Source organism: Egretta garzetta, unplaced genomic scaffold (genome assembly GCF_000687185.1).
Source record: "Egretta garzetta isolate BGI_Z169 unplaced genomic scaffold, ASM68718v1 scaffold343, whole genome shotgun sequence".
Classification (NCBI taxonomy): Eukaryota; Metazoa; Chordata; class Aves; order Pelecaniformes; family Ardeidae; genus Egretta; species Egretta garzetta.
This window is the reverse complement of record NW_009259038.1, coordinates 1025424-1040634: the sequence shown is the minus strand read 5'-3', so window position 1 is coordinate 1040634 and position 15211 is coordinate 1025424. Positions and strand designations below refer to the sequence as shown.

Here is a 15211-nt window from a genome sequence, read left to right as displayed (position 1 = left end):
ATAAAGAGCAGACAATGAATTGCAGTGAATGACACTTGTGAGCAACGAGAAACTGGGTCAGTTCCAAGCTCGTGCAGAGTGTAGGTATTGCATTGATGAGGGGAAGGAGACTGCCAGCGTTTCTTACCGTGCTGTCAAATCTTCTGATGGAGGTTGGGGTCATCTAGCAAAACTTGCTATGACAGAACACTGAGTAATACAGAATGTTAGTTAGTTATTCATTAAGGATTTACAGTTTTCAGCTGGTGTGCTGTCACAATTTTAATTACTTCATGAAGCTGTATGCTGAGGTCATGCAGAAAATGCCATTGCCTCTAACATGTATTACTTACTTTTTTTGAACTGATGCATTGCTACCAAATGGGATTGTAACTCCAAGAATCTCTAATTTTCAGGAGCTGGACTCAAGTTTGAAAATAGGTGTGGGTTGTGTTTGTCTCTGTCCCTGGTACAGGGCCTTTTTGCTTTCCTGGGCTCTGTGCCGTTGTGCTTTCATACCCTCCTGCACACCTTCGGGCCGTGATGGACGAAAGCTGCCTGACCTAAGGGTTGTGCTCGGGCACATTTTCAGTAGCACAGATGAATGGCTGAGTGTTGTATCTAATGTGGAACTGAAGGTGAAAATTAGAGTTCTCTGTTCTTCTGTAGTCTTTTAATTTGAAGACTAGTAAACAACCAATTTTACTGAGAAACTTTTAATAAACAGTCTATGGAATGGACAATTTGTCTGATGGCGAGTTGTGAGCTTGACAAAGAGTTTTCTTCCCTGAAAATAAGGTGTAGTTATCATAATCTGTTTTTCTCCTACTGTGGCTTTGTTATGTGCTGAATGCAGCAGTGGGTGGGGTAAGGATAAATCTAAAAACATGTAATGGAAGTAAGATTCACCAGGTGGCATAAAGAAACCTGCTGGGAGATGAATGGATAGTGAAAATTTCTCCGCAATCTGGAGCTGAGGGGAAATACCACTTGGGCACGGCTTCACTTGCCTGAGAGCAGAGCCTATGTGTGGGATCAGCAATAACCTCAGAGATGAGTTAAAAACAAGAAAATCCGTTCAAAGACTGTGTCAGAACATCCTCAAGTTTGTGGTCAGCTTCTCTGTCACTGTAAACACTTTATCCAGCAACAGACTTGTGGCCACCCGGAGCGGAGGCCGGGCAGGACTGCCGTGCTGTTTGCGACCTGGCAGATCATCAGCAGTTCCGTGCGAGGTACGGTACCTGCTCCGGTGAACTTCAGCAGGGGACTCGAAGGAAGTCCAAGGTACGACAACCGCTTTTCAAGTGCGGAAGGCTAGCTTATGGGCAGCTTTTTCACCTCTCTGCTGAAATTCAGAGAATTAAATTCGGAGAGAACCATTGCAGTATTGTATTTGGAATATTAAGAATATTTCAAAGTTTCTGTTACTTCAGTAAATACAAGTTAGAGAAATACTGGTTATGCCATGCTTCCTCTTGAGCGTGAATATTAGATATGGAGCTGTATGTGGTTTTGATGATGATGGTTAGGGTGTGGTGTTTCTTTTGTTGTTTCGTTTCTGCTTGTTTGCAGGCATTTATTGAGCACTGATGCAAGGTGAAATCTCCAGGAGCTGAGTTAGGGGGTTAGGCTTCTTGCTGAAGACTCTAGGATCTGACCGCGCTTGAGCAGTTTAGCATGGGGCAGGATATGTAGAAACGGTGATTTAAGAAAAAAAACAATTTTCAGTTTTAGTAAGCATGCTCTTAAATGTGTTAAAATATGAAATGATAGTGCAACGTGTAGGTACAGGTCTTAAGTATGTAAGTTTAGTATTATAAAATATAAGAAAGACCTGTTGGACCAGCTAAAATCTGAATAAGAAGAGTTACTGGCCTAAGTACCTGTAGAGTTTTTGTTAATCGGCTTTTGATAGCTGTAATTGCCTCTTGAAATCTGAACAGAGTATTTTCTTACAGGTTGGCTCATCTGGTTTGGGACATTGAGTGACTTATACTGAGAAAGCAGGAAGGCTCTTTGTCTTCTGTTTGCCTTCAGTCTGCAAATAAAAATGATGCAAGAGGATCTACCAGGTCCAGTCTTGAGAAATGTGACCAAAATAAGTGAAGTACATGTGAGCCCCCCACAAAACTGCCATTGTTTGTTAAATGCTTATGTACCAAACCATGTATTTCAGGCTTATCTATTACAATACATGCACTTCAGTTAGACTAATAGCTTATAATTGAAATAACATTAAATGCTGGGTTTGTGCATTTAATCAAATTTCGGTTTCCATACCAATGAAGCTCAGCAGACAAGAACAAACAATTAGTGTAGCAAATTAAAAGTGGCATTTCTTTGTGTTAAATAGATCCAGATCCATACTAGCTATGTAAATGCTAAAACCTAACATGCATCCGTAGTCTTAGTTACTAGAAGAATATCTTAATGTATCAGACTTTACTGACTGGTGGACTCTTTTTAATAAAGAGAAATTAAGTCATTACAACTAGAAGAACCCAAACTTTCATAATCAGTGATTGCAGTCACTGAGTTTAATCTTTGTACGAAAGCAGTCTCCTGAGTTGAGATTCACATTTTCAAGGCTTTAGTTTAGAGCTCTGGCTCCTCATCTGTGTTGTTTCATGCATTTACTCACCTCTTAAATTGTGAATCGACAAGGCATTGAGTTTTTTGTACCACTGGCGGTTTGTGTATCAGAGTTAGGAACACATGGTTTATAAGTAAGGGGAATCTCCTGTCTGTCAGAGATACTTTTCTACCTTAGGAGAGGTTGGGCTTTCTGTTCTTTTCTACTGGTTCCTGTAGTGGTGAACTTCTGTGTCTTGGAAATACAAGGCTGAAATTTATTTTGAAAACTTTGATGTGTTTACCTAACGCTTTACAGGAGGTGTTTATTATATGTACCTGAGACGGGGCCGTTGACATTTTTATTGGATGTAGCATTTCTTTGGGCTAAATTTCTTTTATATCTCTGCCTTGAATTGAGGGAGGACAAATAATCCTGTGGAGACGGTATCAAAGCATTCTCATTCACCCACCAGCTTATCTTTGCAGACGTGTTTTGATGAGTAAATAGTGCTGGTAGAGTATAGAGGTGCTTTTTTGAAGTTCATGGACAGCTGGCTTCTGTCACTTGGCAGAAATTTTTACAGCTTGCTGTTTTTTGCCCATTCCCGAGAGCTGTTTCCATCCCTGCTGCTTCTCTTGCCCCCGTGGTGGTGTGATCTGGTATGGGTCCATGCAGGTCAGCGATCAAGGCTTTTCTTGGAGGTATGGAGGTGAAGGTCCCAGCTCTGTTTGCAGGGCAGCTTTTGGTAGCACAGGGCTGAAACTATCTGCTCTGCCTCTGAGGAGATGTCTATAACCCCAGCATATCAGAAAACATCTTCTATTAGAGGTAATACATAAAAAAAAGTTAAACACATTAGTAGATGTTCTACCTTCATTGGCAGATAACTGTTACGGGGCCCCAATTCTGCATTAATTGATACTCGATCTGTACAACTGTATTTCTGCTGAATTAGTTGGAGCATGGGATCTTTCTTGTTGCAGGGGCACAAACTGATCTGACTTAAAATTAATGTGGACAGACAATAGCTTCATTTGGTCTGAAGCTTGCAGTTTCAAAGCCAACTCATCACATTCATTCAGAAAACTGAACTAGCAAGGTGAACTTGTACTGAATCAACACTTTTTCTCATGTGCCTATTACAGTCTTGATTTGATATTGGAAGCTCTCAAATGGGATTTAATGTGTTGAAAAGTAGTCTTGGATACTGGATATAGGTCCTCTCTGCCTTTCTTTCAAATAAAATGATTATTTTGAGTAGCTAATTATCTCTTATCCCTTGCATTATAAAGGGGAAGATGAATGAGAAATTAGTTCCAGTTTGAATGCAAGTAGGAGGTGTCCTAGCCCAAATGCATCTCTGAAAGACTTCAAATGAAGCAGAAAATACAGGTTGCATTCGTGTAACACACAGGGCAGCGTGCTGACCGAGTGCGCATCTGCTGCGGGAAGGATGCACGGCGACTTCCCAGCACTCGGGCTCCAGAAGGAAAACATTCTCAATTACACAGAAAGATTACACGAGATAATTAAACCTGAAAGGGCTTCCTGGATTGTTTTATAATGGCAAAAATGTGTTTGTTTTATGAAACATGTGAAGCTGGCTGGAAATTAAAGCTGGGTGGGTGGGTGTATATTTTATTCATCTGTTACGAAGTCCTTCCTATGGATAATGCTTGTTGTAAATGTCTATTTTGAGTACTTAGCAGAAAATCTGGAAATGAGCGTGCTGTAAAGAAAATTTAAAAAGCTAGTTGAGCCCTATGTTGAAATAAATGATGAGAGCCGTGAAACACCTGGCATTCAACATGTAATTGGGAAAATCTTTGGAACAAAAGCTTTCTGTAAGAGAGTGAGCAACCACCTCAAAAGCTTCTTTTTTTCCTGTATGAAACCTAGATTTTTCTATTAGTCAAATCTTGCTTGTTTTATCAAAAAACTTACCTGTTTTATCGCTGACTGACTTAGAAAAATAATATTTGGTGGCTAAAGGAGATGAAGACTTGTTTGTATGGCACAATTTAAATTTATAGTCTTGCCTGTTATTTCTGGTGTTTGATTAATTAACTTACAAAACAGTTGAGAACTTTTCTTTTAAATTTCAAATTACAGGTCCACAACTAGCTTTGGCAAGACTGCTCTCAGGTGAGTGACTCGTGGGCAGGTTATGTTATCTAATGATGTGTCCCAACAAATTGGTATTGGTTTTTTTGGCTTTCAGTTGACAAGTTTCATCTTGGGTTCTGTATTAAGCTTGTAGAACTGAAACATGGTCTGAACGTGGTTTCAGTTTTTCTTCACTTTTTATGTAAAGTTAAGGAGTTTCTTGTTCCCTCTGGCCGATCTATAGCTCTTACGGCTGTTGTTAGAGAGGACAGGCGAAGTGTTACCAGGGAATACATCGTTATGAATTGCTGATATTTCTGAAAGACAAATGTTTGTTCAGGCAGGAGCACGCTGGTGAACCGGCAGGTTGCTTGGATTTTAGGGAAGAAATACGGTGTTGCCATGGGAGCGTGTGCAGTCAGGACCACTGACTTCTGCTCCAGGGCTCATCTTATCTGTAGCCTTTGGCGAGCGATGTATTTTTTTCTGTACTTTGTTGTAAGCACTGGTAGGGGGATGTGGTGGTTGGCGAGGTTGTTGAGGGTTAACATTGTAGAAGTGCTTTGAGATGAGAAAGTGAAGAGGCTATAATGACACCTTGCTGCTAGGAGTGTTTTCACGTTCTCACACTGCTTGAACCTTGTGAGATTTTATAAGTTTATATTATGTATAGTGCAAAAAACAATTGCTGCTATTTCCAGGGTTTTACGTGCCTCCCTCCTTCCCAGCAAATGCCAGATGAATTTAATTGCTCTAAAATGAGATTTCGGTCTACTAAATTTTGTGCTGTAGTGTAGCAAAGACTGCATCTGATCCTTCAAAGAAAAAGAAGCCTTTTATGTTAGAATTTCATATGTGAATCATAATACTGCTGATGTAACTCGTACGTGAACGCTGGAGATGGCTGCGTTTCCATTTTTTCCCTTCTAGGCAGTTGTTGATGCCGTTAGCTGATGCTGTATCGGTGCCTCTGCTGCAGCAGCTGCTTGCTTGTAGCTGAACTTGTGCCATTACAGGTTTTCTAGCAATATTGAAAATACTGTATGTTTCTGCTCTAACAGGTGGTGGAAAATATATGGCTTTAGTGCTGCTAGGAGGTGATAGTTTAAGATACTTTTCTTTGTCATCTTTTCTTGCTGTGAGTTACCATCGATAGCTATGAACAGTGTGGGATATCTGACTATGAACAGTGTGGGATATCTGACTATGAACAGTGTGGGATATCTGACTTCAGGGACAGAAGCGGGACTGGTATTTTTGAAACTTTGCTTTTCTTTTGAAGAACTGGAAATCTGGTATGGGTGAAGAGCCAGTTTTTTATTTACCATGCTCCTCAAAAGTACAAAGTCTGAGTGTGCGTTAAGTCATCGCATTTCAGGAAAGACGGATGATTACACTGTGTTGTGCTGTTGTTTGCCACTGCTCATATGTCTTCAGAGCTGCACATGAATCCTGTTCTGCTGCTGGCAGCATGATTTTCCTTTTCTGCGGTAAAGACAAGCTTGAAATGTTTTCATTTTTCTGCTGTTTTGACTTAAAAATAGGCTACTGAAATGAAATGCTTGACAGGGTTGTGGGGACTAGCACCTGTGCTGTGCATCCTCGCCTCTCCCAACGTCCTCCGTTCCTTGGCTGAGTATCCCCCAGGTTCATTATAGGCTTCCTATTTTTATGTCTGTATTTTACCTCTGAAGGCTCCAGCTGTGCCTGGCTGATGTGCTCGGCTGCAGGAGTCTGGAACCTGGTGCGCAGGGCCCTGTGGGGCACACGGGGCCGAGGGGATGGTGTTGGCCGATGGCCCTTGCCCCCAGTGGGCACTGTGGGGCTGGCCATGCTGCTGAGCCACCCGCCCACTGCTGTATCTTGTCCGGGTGATGGCCCACCAGTATGTGTACGGTGGGGCCTTACTGGAAATCTGTACTCCATCAATGGCAAAGGGTTTCCAAAAGAGCTGATCTTAAGCATCCATGCTCAAGGAGGCCATCGGGTATGTCCAACCCCCCCCGAGCACAAGTGAGAGAGGCGGTTAGATTTTTCTCAGATGATTGCACCTTGTTTCTCTTTGTGCTAAACCACAACAAGAAGCAAAACAATTTGGATGAAACTCTTTCAGAAACTGCGTGATGATTTAGTTAGTTTAGTTCAATAACGCGTGGGGATGGGGGCCCTGGGTTAGGACGGCTCAGGAGGTGTTACCGGCAGTATTTGCAGAATACGGAGATTTTCATTTCACAGTATTTCTTTTAGTGTCACTTTCTTCCCCTCTGCAGTAGAATTGTGTAGCAGTTCGTGTTCCTTGGTCTGAAATAATTAGTGCTATAGCATGGTTTCCATTGGGAACAATCGTTCAGCCGGTTTGAGTCGTGTTTTAATAGAAATGTTTTGTACTCTTCCATGTATCCACATTCTTCAGAGAGGAGCGTCTGTAATATGGGAAGTAATGACATTACGGCATGGAACTGGCATTTTTTTAATGCCTATAATATTGGGTTGGAGTCATCCTTTTATCCGAACCAGTCATACGTAATTGTACGTAAAACAATAATAGCATGTATGAAATTGTAGAGAGACAAAAGTATTCTTTACTGTTTTTTCCCATGTGCACGTTGGCTTCTAGTGCTTTAGTGGTGGATGTTGCCTGCGAAACCAGAGGGCTGCAGAACAGCTTTCTTCACAGGGGTGTGCGTGACTTCCCTTAAAATCAAGCAGTAAAAAAATTAAGTGTATTCAATTTGGAATTGAATTTTGCCATAACCGCAGGTGGATGCAATGGAAACCTGGAGCTGGGCTGAGGATAGTCTTTCACGTGTGACAATATCTACCGCAGGCTCCCGTGTAAATTCCATACTTGAGACTGCGATAGCAGAACTTTCTAAGAACCCTCCCGCCGCGTGCTGACATAGCGCAGAAGTGGTGAAAGAAGCTGCAGTGATTCACTGCAGAGTTGACGCTTTTCTGTGAACTTGAAATTTGAATGGCTTTCATTTCAGCTTGAGGTTTTGTATGTGTTTGGTTTGGGTTCCCCCCCCCCACACCGACCTTGAAGATAGATTTTAAAGTTTGTCTCTTGCTGCGTTGGGTGAGTGAATCTTAACGTTTTATTCCCCCAATCAGGGGGAATAAAACCTTTTATTCCTCCTTTCCCTCTTTGGGCTAAATAAAATACTTCAGTTTTTGTTCTGGGGCAGGGGGGATAATTACGACCTAAGCTGGTAGATTATTATTTTTTTAATTATTTTTTTCTAAACACGTTTTCCCTGTGCTCATTCCCTGTTAGCTGTTTGGACTGAGTAAAACCCTGCACGGGTGAGAGCACTCTTGCCTTGCCGCGCGGTCTGGCGTTGCCGTCAGCAGTCTGGCAGGTCTGCCTGAGTTCTTAGCCATTTGGTGACCTGGATGTTTGCTCAGAGTAGGTGGTTGCTAAGAGGATGTGCCCGCTTTTATTTTTCTAGAAGAGCAGGTCTGTGCTTTGAAGAGAAACTGGGACTAGAACTGCATTTTAGTCTAACATCAAATTAGAAGCCTGTTATCAATATCGAATCCCAATTACTAGGTGTACAGGTACAGCTTTTATTGAGAGTTGCATGATGCCTGGTTTTATGATGCCTGGTCATGTCTGAATGCTTAAATGTGACTTCTGCCTTGATTTAATTTAGATGCGTGCTTCAAGAAGGGAAAAACTACAATTACAGCTCTTCTCTTTTTTGTTGTTGTTGTTGTTGTTGTTTTAGGTTATAAGCTGTGGATGAGAGAATACATACCTGTATTTTAAATTTTCTTTTAGAGGTTTCTCCCTGCAAAACAGTTACCTGCTGGATTCTTTAAATATTGGGGATGAGCGTGTTTTACTTGAAAAAAAAAAATTTTTTTTGTTTTTTTTTTAAAGGTGATCGTTCTCTAGGTATAGTTTACCTGGGATTATTGTAGCTCTCTGAAAGGAAAACATGCTAAACTGTTCAGAAACGTTGGTTGGAAAATTGACAGCCACCATCCAGAAGAAAGACGGATGGCGATGGTCTGGTGCAGAAGTGAGCCCGTGGATGCTAATGGGCAGACCTGCGTCTCTAAACAAACTTAGAACTGTTCACTTGCATAGACAGATTATTTTTCCTCTGCAAAATATTTTGAGGGACACAAAATGAAGCTGAATTATCAGGTTCTGGCATTTGATAGATGGAATTGATATAAAAAAACTTTGAAAAAAAGCTGTACGTTTTATAATGCTAATGAGGTCTGTCAGTGTAATGATGGCGGGTAGGCAGTTCTCTTGGAGAAGCAGGAACTACATGTTTGCAGATATTGACAGTTTCTTATAAAGGTTGTGTTCATATGGGAAAATTCTACAAAAGAGCTTAAGCTAGAAAGTGAAAACAGGTTCATGGATATAGAAATTGTTTTACACATACTTCTGCGGAATGGCTCGAAATCAGGCTGGACATTTGTGCAAGTCTAGCAGGTCCTGGCATAGGTAGTGATTGGAATAGAAATAGGATTTTGAATTTACTGCCTAATCTAGCACTTAACTAGCATAATATGTTTTTGTTGAACTTTGGTTCTGAGAAAGGTGAATAACTAGTCCTCAGTGCCCCACAAGGGGTAAATGGGTAACGCTATGGTGATAGCTGCACACCTGGTGTCTTTATCAGGAAGTTTTTACTGCGGATGTCTGAGAATTATTTCCCAAGTGCTGGAAGCTGGCCCTCCTGTCTATTAAAACCACAAACGCGCAGCTTAAAACATGGAAGTGATCTGAAATGAAGCAGTTTGTAACAGGCTGAGGTATCCAGAGGTTTTGTTGATTACGCCTCAGTGATACGTTACATGATGGATGATTCATGTATGTATAGACTTGCAAGAATAAATAACATTTCAAACAAAGCACAACTTTCTTCTTTCCTAGAGCTCCGCTGTATTCCAGGGGAGTTTGCGTGTCGGAGTGGTAGCATCCAGTGCATCCCTTCAAATTGGCAGTGTGATGGCTGGCCCACCTGCGAGGACGAGAGTGATGAAGTTGACTGTCCAGGTAAGTAAAGCTGAGGAGATTGCTCATCCCACTGTCAGACGGTTTTGCAACAGTACTTTGACTCTTTAAGATTGCTTGTGTATTTCTGTTTGAAAGTAGAGATTGTTTGGTAGGACTATACCCATTATTAACAAACTTTGCGTTGGCTTCTCTTCATTTTGTGCAACTAATGCTACAGTTTTTTGCTCGTCTGAATTATCCTTCCATTCTTACAGTCTGAGTAGGTATCCTGGAGATGAGGAGAGTCTGTAGTCTAAATTAAAGAGACTTTCGTGACAAGGAAAAAATACATTGCAATTAAACTAAAATGACACATAGGCCTGTGGTTAAATTCGGAATTACTCTTTTGGTTGTATATCACTCAAACTGTATTGGGTGACATTGTTGGACTTGGGTAGAGAGCTTGTTTTATTTCTCCCTGTTCTGATTATGCTTCTTGTGCTTAAGTGGAGAATCTTTGTTCTGCTGTACGAGCTGGTGTATTTACTCTTCATAACCTCTTGCGATCGTACGCTTTCAGAAGCCTATCACCAGCAGTGGTTCTCGGCTAAAGCTACTGGAGACTGAGCTGTCTTTAAAAAAACAGCAAGCAAAAATTTTTGGTTGTGAATATATAATCACAATTTTGAACATTTGCATTAGTTCTTGACAAACGGGCCAGTGCAACTCTTTCTGCGTGCCTTAAAGTGAAGGGACCTATAAATTATTTTTTTTCTTTTTGCTAGCAACGATGCAGGACTCTGAAAGCATGAATTCAGCTGTGGCATAATTCAAAACTTCTATGTCTACAGTTGACTAAATTACATTCAAAAACTGTTTTAAGAAGTTCTTTGCCACTAAACTAAATTTGCTTGGGAGAGAGTCACGTGAACTTTGTCATCACAGCATTCAGTCTGTCATCATTCTCAGTTTTGAGCTATTTTAGAGACGTGCTACAAAATAGTAACATCGGTATTTTACAGCAACAAGCACTTCTAAATATTCCTATTTCTTAGTGGAAGCACAGAAGTAAATCTAACACCCAAACTTTGAAACTGAGCTATAGTTGGCCATCTCCCCAGTGTTTGCTACGCACAAATAATTAAAAGAATGTGTTCAGTGCTCTTTTTAGAAAGCTTTTGGCTAGTTTGTGTGAGTGTATATATTTGCAGCACAGGGGAAAAAACTGACAGTAGTTTCTTCTGACATCAAAAATTAAGCTGTGCCATTGATATTCTGTTTAAGGATGTTCTTTATGATGTGGATGTCCTAAAGAAAGATGCTTTTATAGTAGTGCTGTATTCTTCCTCCTTTTTAGCTAACTTTGGCCAAATGTGAAAAAATAGGGACCTAATAAAATTCTGAAGGTGTAATGGAAGTCAATGGCTAGGGGAAGGCAGAGTCGTGTTAATGTTTGGATCAACTCAAAGAGCACTGAAGGCTTCACTTGTGGGAATATTGGAACATCCACATGAGTAGGAGACAGTATTTCCATCTTCTCTTGTTGCCTAGTTTATTAGTCGGCACTTGAAGTTGTTGCATGGAGATTGCAACAGGACGATGTTGACTCAAGGACTGGAGTTACAAAGAATATTTGGTATATGGCTAGGAAGAGGTTTTTATGAAAGTAACATTTCTCAGTAGATAGGTTCTGCTTTTGTGTTTGGGGTGTAGGTCTCACTGGACTGTCTGGCCTGACACAATGAGAAGAACTTCAAGAAATGAAGAGAGATGTGTGGGAGAGACTTGGTTCATCGCCATGTCTGTTATGCAGGAAGAGAGTAACATACATAAAGAATAGTAGAGGGGAAAATGATGGACAGCATAGAGAAGGATACTATTCCACTTGATGAGAACAGTAATTGGATAAGTAATTGGTGAAAAGGCTGTGCTCGGTAAAACAGCCAGAAAGCTGGGTGTGGCATTTCTGAAAGAACTGGGATATTTGCACAGTAATGCAGGAGTGTAGCCAGCAAACCAGAGGAACAAGAACTACTGGTGTAGGATTTAAAAACTGTATTATACCTGTAACAAAAATTGGTGGGATAGCATTGTCACCTGAAATGGGCGTTGAAGGGCATGTGTTACTCAGAACTGTTGAGAATAAGGACAGGTTGGTGTGCATGTGAATGGTGTGCTGGAGTATAGAAAGGAATGGCATACATGAAAGTAAATCTGAGGCCAGAATAAGTTTGGAATAGCGCAGTTTTCTTACCTTGGGGAAAGTGAAACACACATGACCAGTCATAGGAGAGACTAAGTCCTGGGATGCTGATTAAGGAGCTAATGCTACTAATAATAGTAGCACGTAGTCATACGTCAGGAGTGATAACTTTCTTCTTTGGCCACTGAAAGAACAAGAAATGATGCAGCTTTAAATTTAGAAAATGCCTTTGTATTTAGATGAGCAATTGTGAGATGACTCAGCTAAATTTAAATACTTTTTAATTAAGGTTCTTAATTTCAATAAAGGCAGACTGAACACTAAAAGAACTAGTTAATGAAGCCATCTGGACTTGTGAAACTTGGAGAATTAAAATATTTTAAAATTAAAAGGTATGAAATCTCTCTGAAGCATGAAAAGAAAACTTGCAAGAAAGGGCTCTGGGTCTGGTTGGGAAGCTTGTTACTTCTCAGCCTTTGAGCTACTAATGGCACACTCCAATGTGAGCAGCTCGGAAAAGATCAGTGGCAGGGAACTAGGGTTTTGTGGTGATGAAGAAGTGTGTTTCAATGACTACTTAGTCATGTTGGTATTTTCAAAGTTTTAATACAAAGCCATTGTAAGTTATTTGGTGCTCTTGATTTAGTTCACCTTTTTTAGGTCTGATTTCATTCATAGTAGTAACAAAGCTCCTATTAGAATAAAAGGATCATTAATTAATAAATTAGTTTGGTAATTGTGTGTTTTCTGAAGTACAACAAACACCCCAAACCCTAAGACTTTTTTGTTAGAATAATTTCTTCTGGCTTTTTTTCAGAACACAGTTAGGTAAAACACTAATTAATTGACAATCTGAATAAGCGTATTAAATGCCTGGTTTTTCTAGACCATATATTTCTCTGAAGACAGTCCTTATAGCTGTTTTTATTCCTACTGTCTCTTTTCAGGATGACCATTTTCCTTTAAAACATGGAATTCCTTTCAGTCCCAAACTTGTGATGTGTAACGTGCTATTCCCCCTGCCCTTCTGACTCGGCACACAAACGTTAGTGGAATCTGCAGCAGTGCTTACCCTCAACTCATCTCTCTGGTAGACTAAAACTGTTGGCTGCTTGCTCTTGTGAGCATACTAAAAACTGCTGGGAGGGTTTACCTAGCGCGTGGCTGCAGCTCTCTGCTACTTAAGCAGTGGAGACTCGTGAAATTTGTGTACTGTTCCATATCAGCAGTAATTGATCCTAAAAATAGTTTATTCCACAGTGGTGTGTTCTGTGAAATGGTAGAAACAGGCATTAACATCTTAAACAGGGACTTTTACAAATGGGGATTTATTAGGTCCACTCACTTCCTCTTATGTTTCTATACGAGTAATCAAAGTAGTAACATAACTCTTCCACCTTTATAAAAGTTCTGTATTTAAACCCCTAAGAAGGAAGGGCTCTACAGTTTGCCTTTTACTGCTCATTGGATTTCCAGCTTTGCTTCTATCAGAGCATCAGATCAGCTTCCTCAAATATCCCACCTTCTTTGCAGGCCTTTTGGTCAAAACTCATTTTCAGCAGGTCGAGTGGAGCAGGATTTAGTACAGCTCTGCCTGTTTACCTGTTTCATTCTTATGCTACAGGCTTGGTATTTGTTTCTGTTACATGTGAATGGATGTCTTAAATTCCAGTGCCTTTCATAAATCCTACCCGTACCAGTTTTTCAGCTTGCAGTTATATTGGTGATCATTTCTGTTTCCTTCCTTCCTTCCTTTTTTTTTTTTTTTTTTTTTTTTTTTTTTAAAATGGAATTCTTCCCAGGAAGAAGTGATCAGATTGTGCTGTCAAGCTGTGCTTGGGCTTCTCTCAGCATCTGAATCTGAAAACCTTCAGCTCATCCCGTAGTGCACACCCTTGCCTAATGCCACATTCTTCCTCTTTAGGGTATTTCCCAGTACCATTTGGTCAGAAACAAGACCTGCTAGGTCAGACCTGCTTGGTCAGAAACAAGAACACTGGAAAGTTTCAGCAAGCTGAATTCTTGGGGTTTTTTTCCCGCCCTGAGCCTGAGGCCGCAGTCAGCGCTGGATAGCTGGCCCTCCTGGCAGCGGTGGTCCTGGGGCAGCAGTGGCTAGCAGTAGTATGAGCTGGCCTGCAGTTCCATGGCAAACAGGATGATTTTATATGGTTTTATGTTGAAATTGGGAGCCTAATTTCATACAGAAACAATCTTGCTAGGAAGCTAACTCTGAGTGCTGATTTTAAGCGATGTCATGTCGGATGCTGTTTGTAAGGACTTCCCCAGATCCTGTATCGGGAAGAAATGTGCAGACCAGGAGGTCACTTGCCCCAGCACCTACGTGCTGTATCACCTTTGAGTCTGCAAAGTCTCCTTTGAGGAGCCAGCTGAAAGGATGGCCAGTAACTGATAAAGCAGCAGCCGCAGCACACTGTTCTGCAGTGATCATAAACAGCTTTGTGTTTTGTTTTGCCAAGGATACTTGTGCGTGGTTGAAGAGACTGTGACACTTGTGCACTTTTTGGTTCATCTCCATTTTAAAGCTAGATAATAATGATAAAAACCTCTGATCGTTTCTATACCTTTTCTGAGCCTTTGCTGAACTGCTATATGATGCATCCTTTTTACCCTACTTCGTGGTGTTTAAATTATAAGCTCTTTACTGTCAGTCTTTTACTTTGAAAGGTGCTCAGCACGGCAGGATGCTGTTCTTGGCTGTCATTTATTTCCTAGTATAATACAATTGATAACGCAAAGCGTGGGGCTGCTTGATCTGAGAAGAATCACTCCTCTCTGGGGACTTCCGAACTGTATTTCCAAATCTTTAGGCACAAAATTGGATTTAATCCTGAAGTTCTCTCACCTCTCAAATTACCAGATGGAATTAAAAGCTTTCCAAGCTTTTTGTAGGTAATATGTTGGACGGAAAATTTGAAGCTTAGGGGACAAGGCAGCTTTTGATGTAAATTTTGAGAATCTATGTGTTTAAACAGGAGCAACTCAAATCTCTGAACAAGTAAGGTATGGCAAGACCTGGTTGCTTCGCAAACAGTTTAATTTTGACATAATTTGACATAGCACATCCATCCTTGTGAAGGGTTTGGCTTGAGTCACTTGCCATATGTGACACGGTTACTCTGGAAACTAGTTCAACTCCCCCAAATCCAGTGTTCACCCCTTTGAGTCCTGACCCTACAAGGACCTCTCTATTACAGTCAGTGCCTTCTGTCTGCCCGTCCTTTTTTTTGGTGCAGAGCAGACCTTGGCACGTGTGGCAGATTCCAGTTTCTCTTCTAGCTCCTCCGAACACAATTTTCCGTTTGGTGTCATGTTTGTTCCCCCATGTGGTGCTGCTCTGCACGCGTACGCTCTAGCCTGTTCC

At 41.0% G+C, this 15211-nt stretch overlaps 1 protein-coding gene across 1 annotated transcript in view; it reads left to right on the top strand.

Moving 5' to 3' along the window:
- DGCR2 (DiGeorge syndrome critical region gene 2) overlaps positions 1-15211 on the top strand; it is a 53213-nt gene that overhangs the window by 18630 nt on the left and 19372 nt on the right. The window contains exons 2-3 of the mRNA XM_035890476.1: positions 4670-4702; positions 9564-9686. Of these exons, the coding sequence (XP_035746369.1) occupies positions 4670-4702; positions 9564-9686 (156 nt within the window). The remainder of the gene's footprint in view (positions 1-4669; positions 4703-9563; positions 9687-15211) is intronic.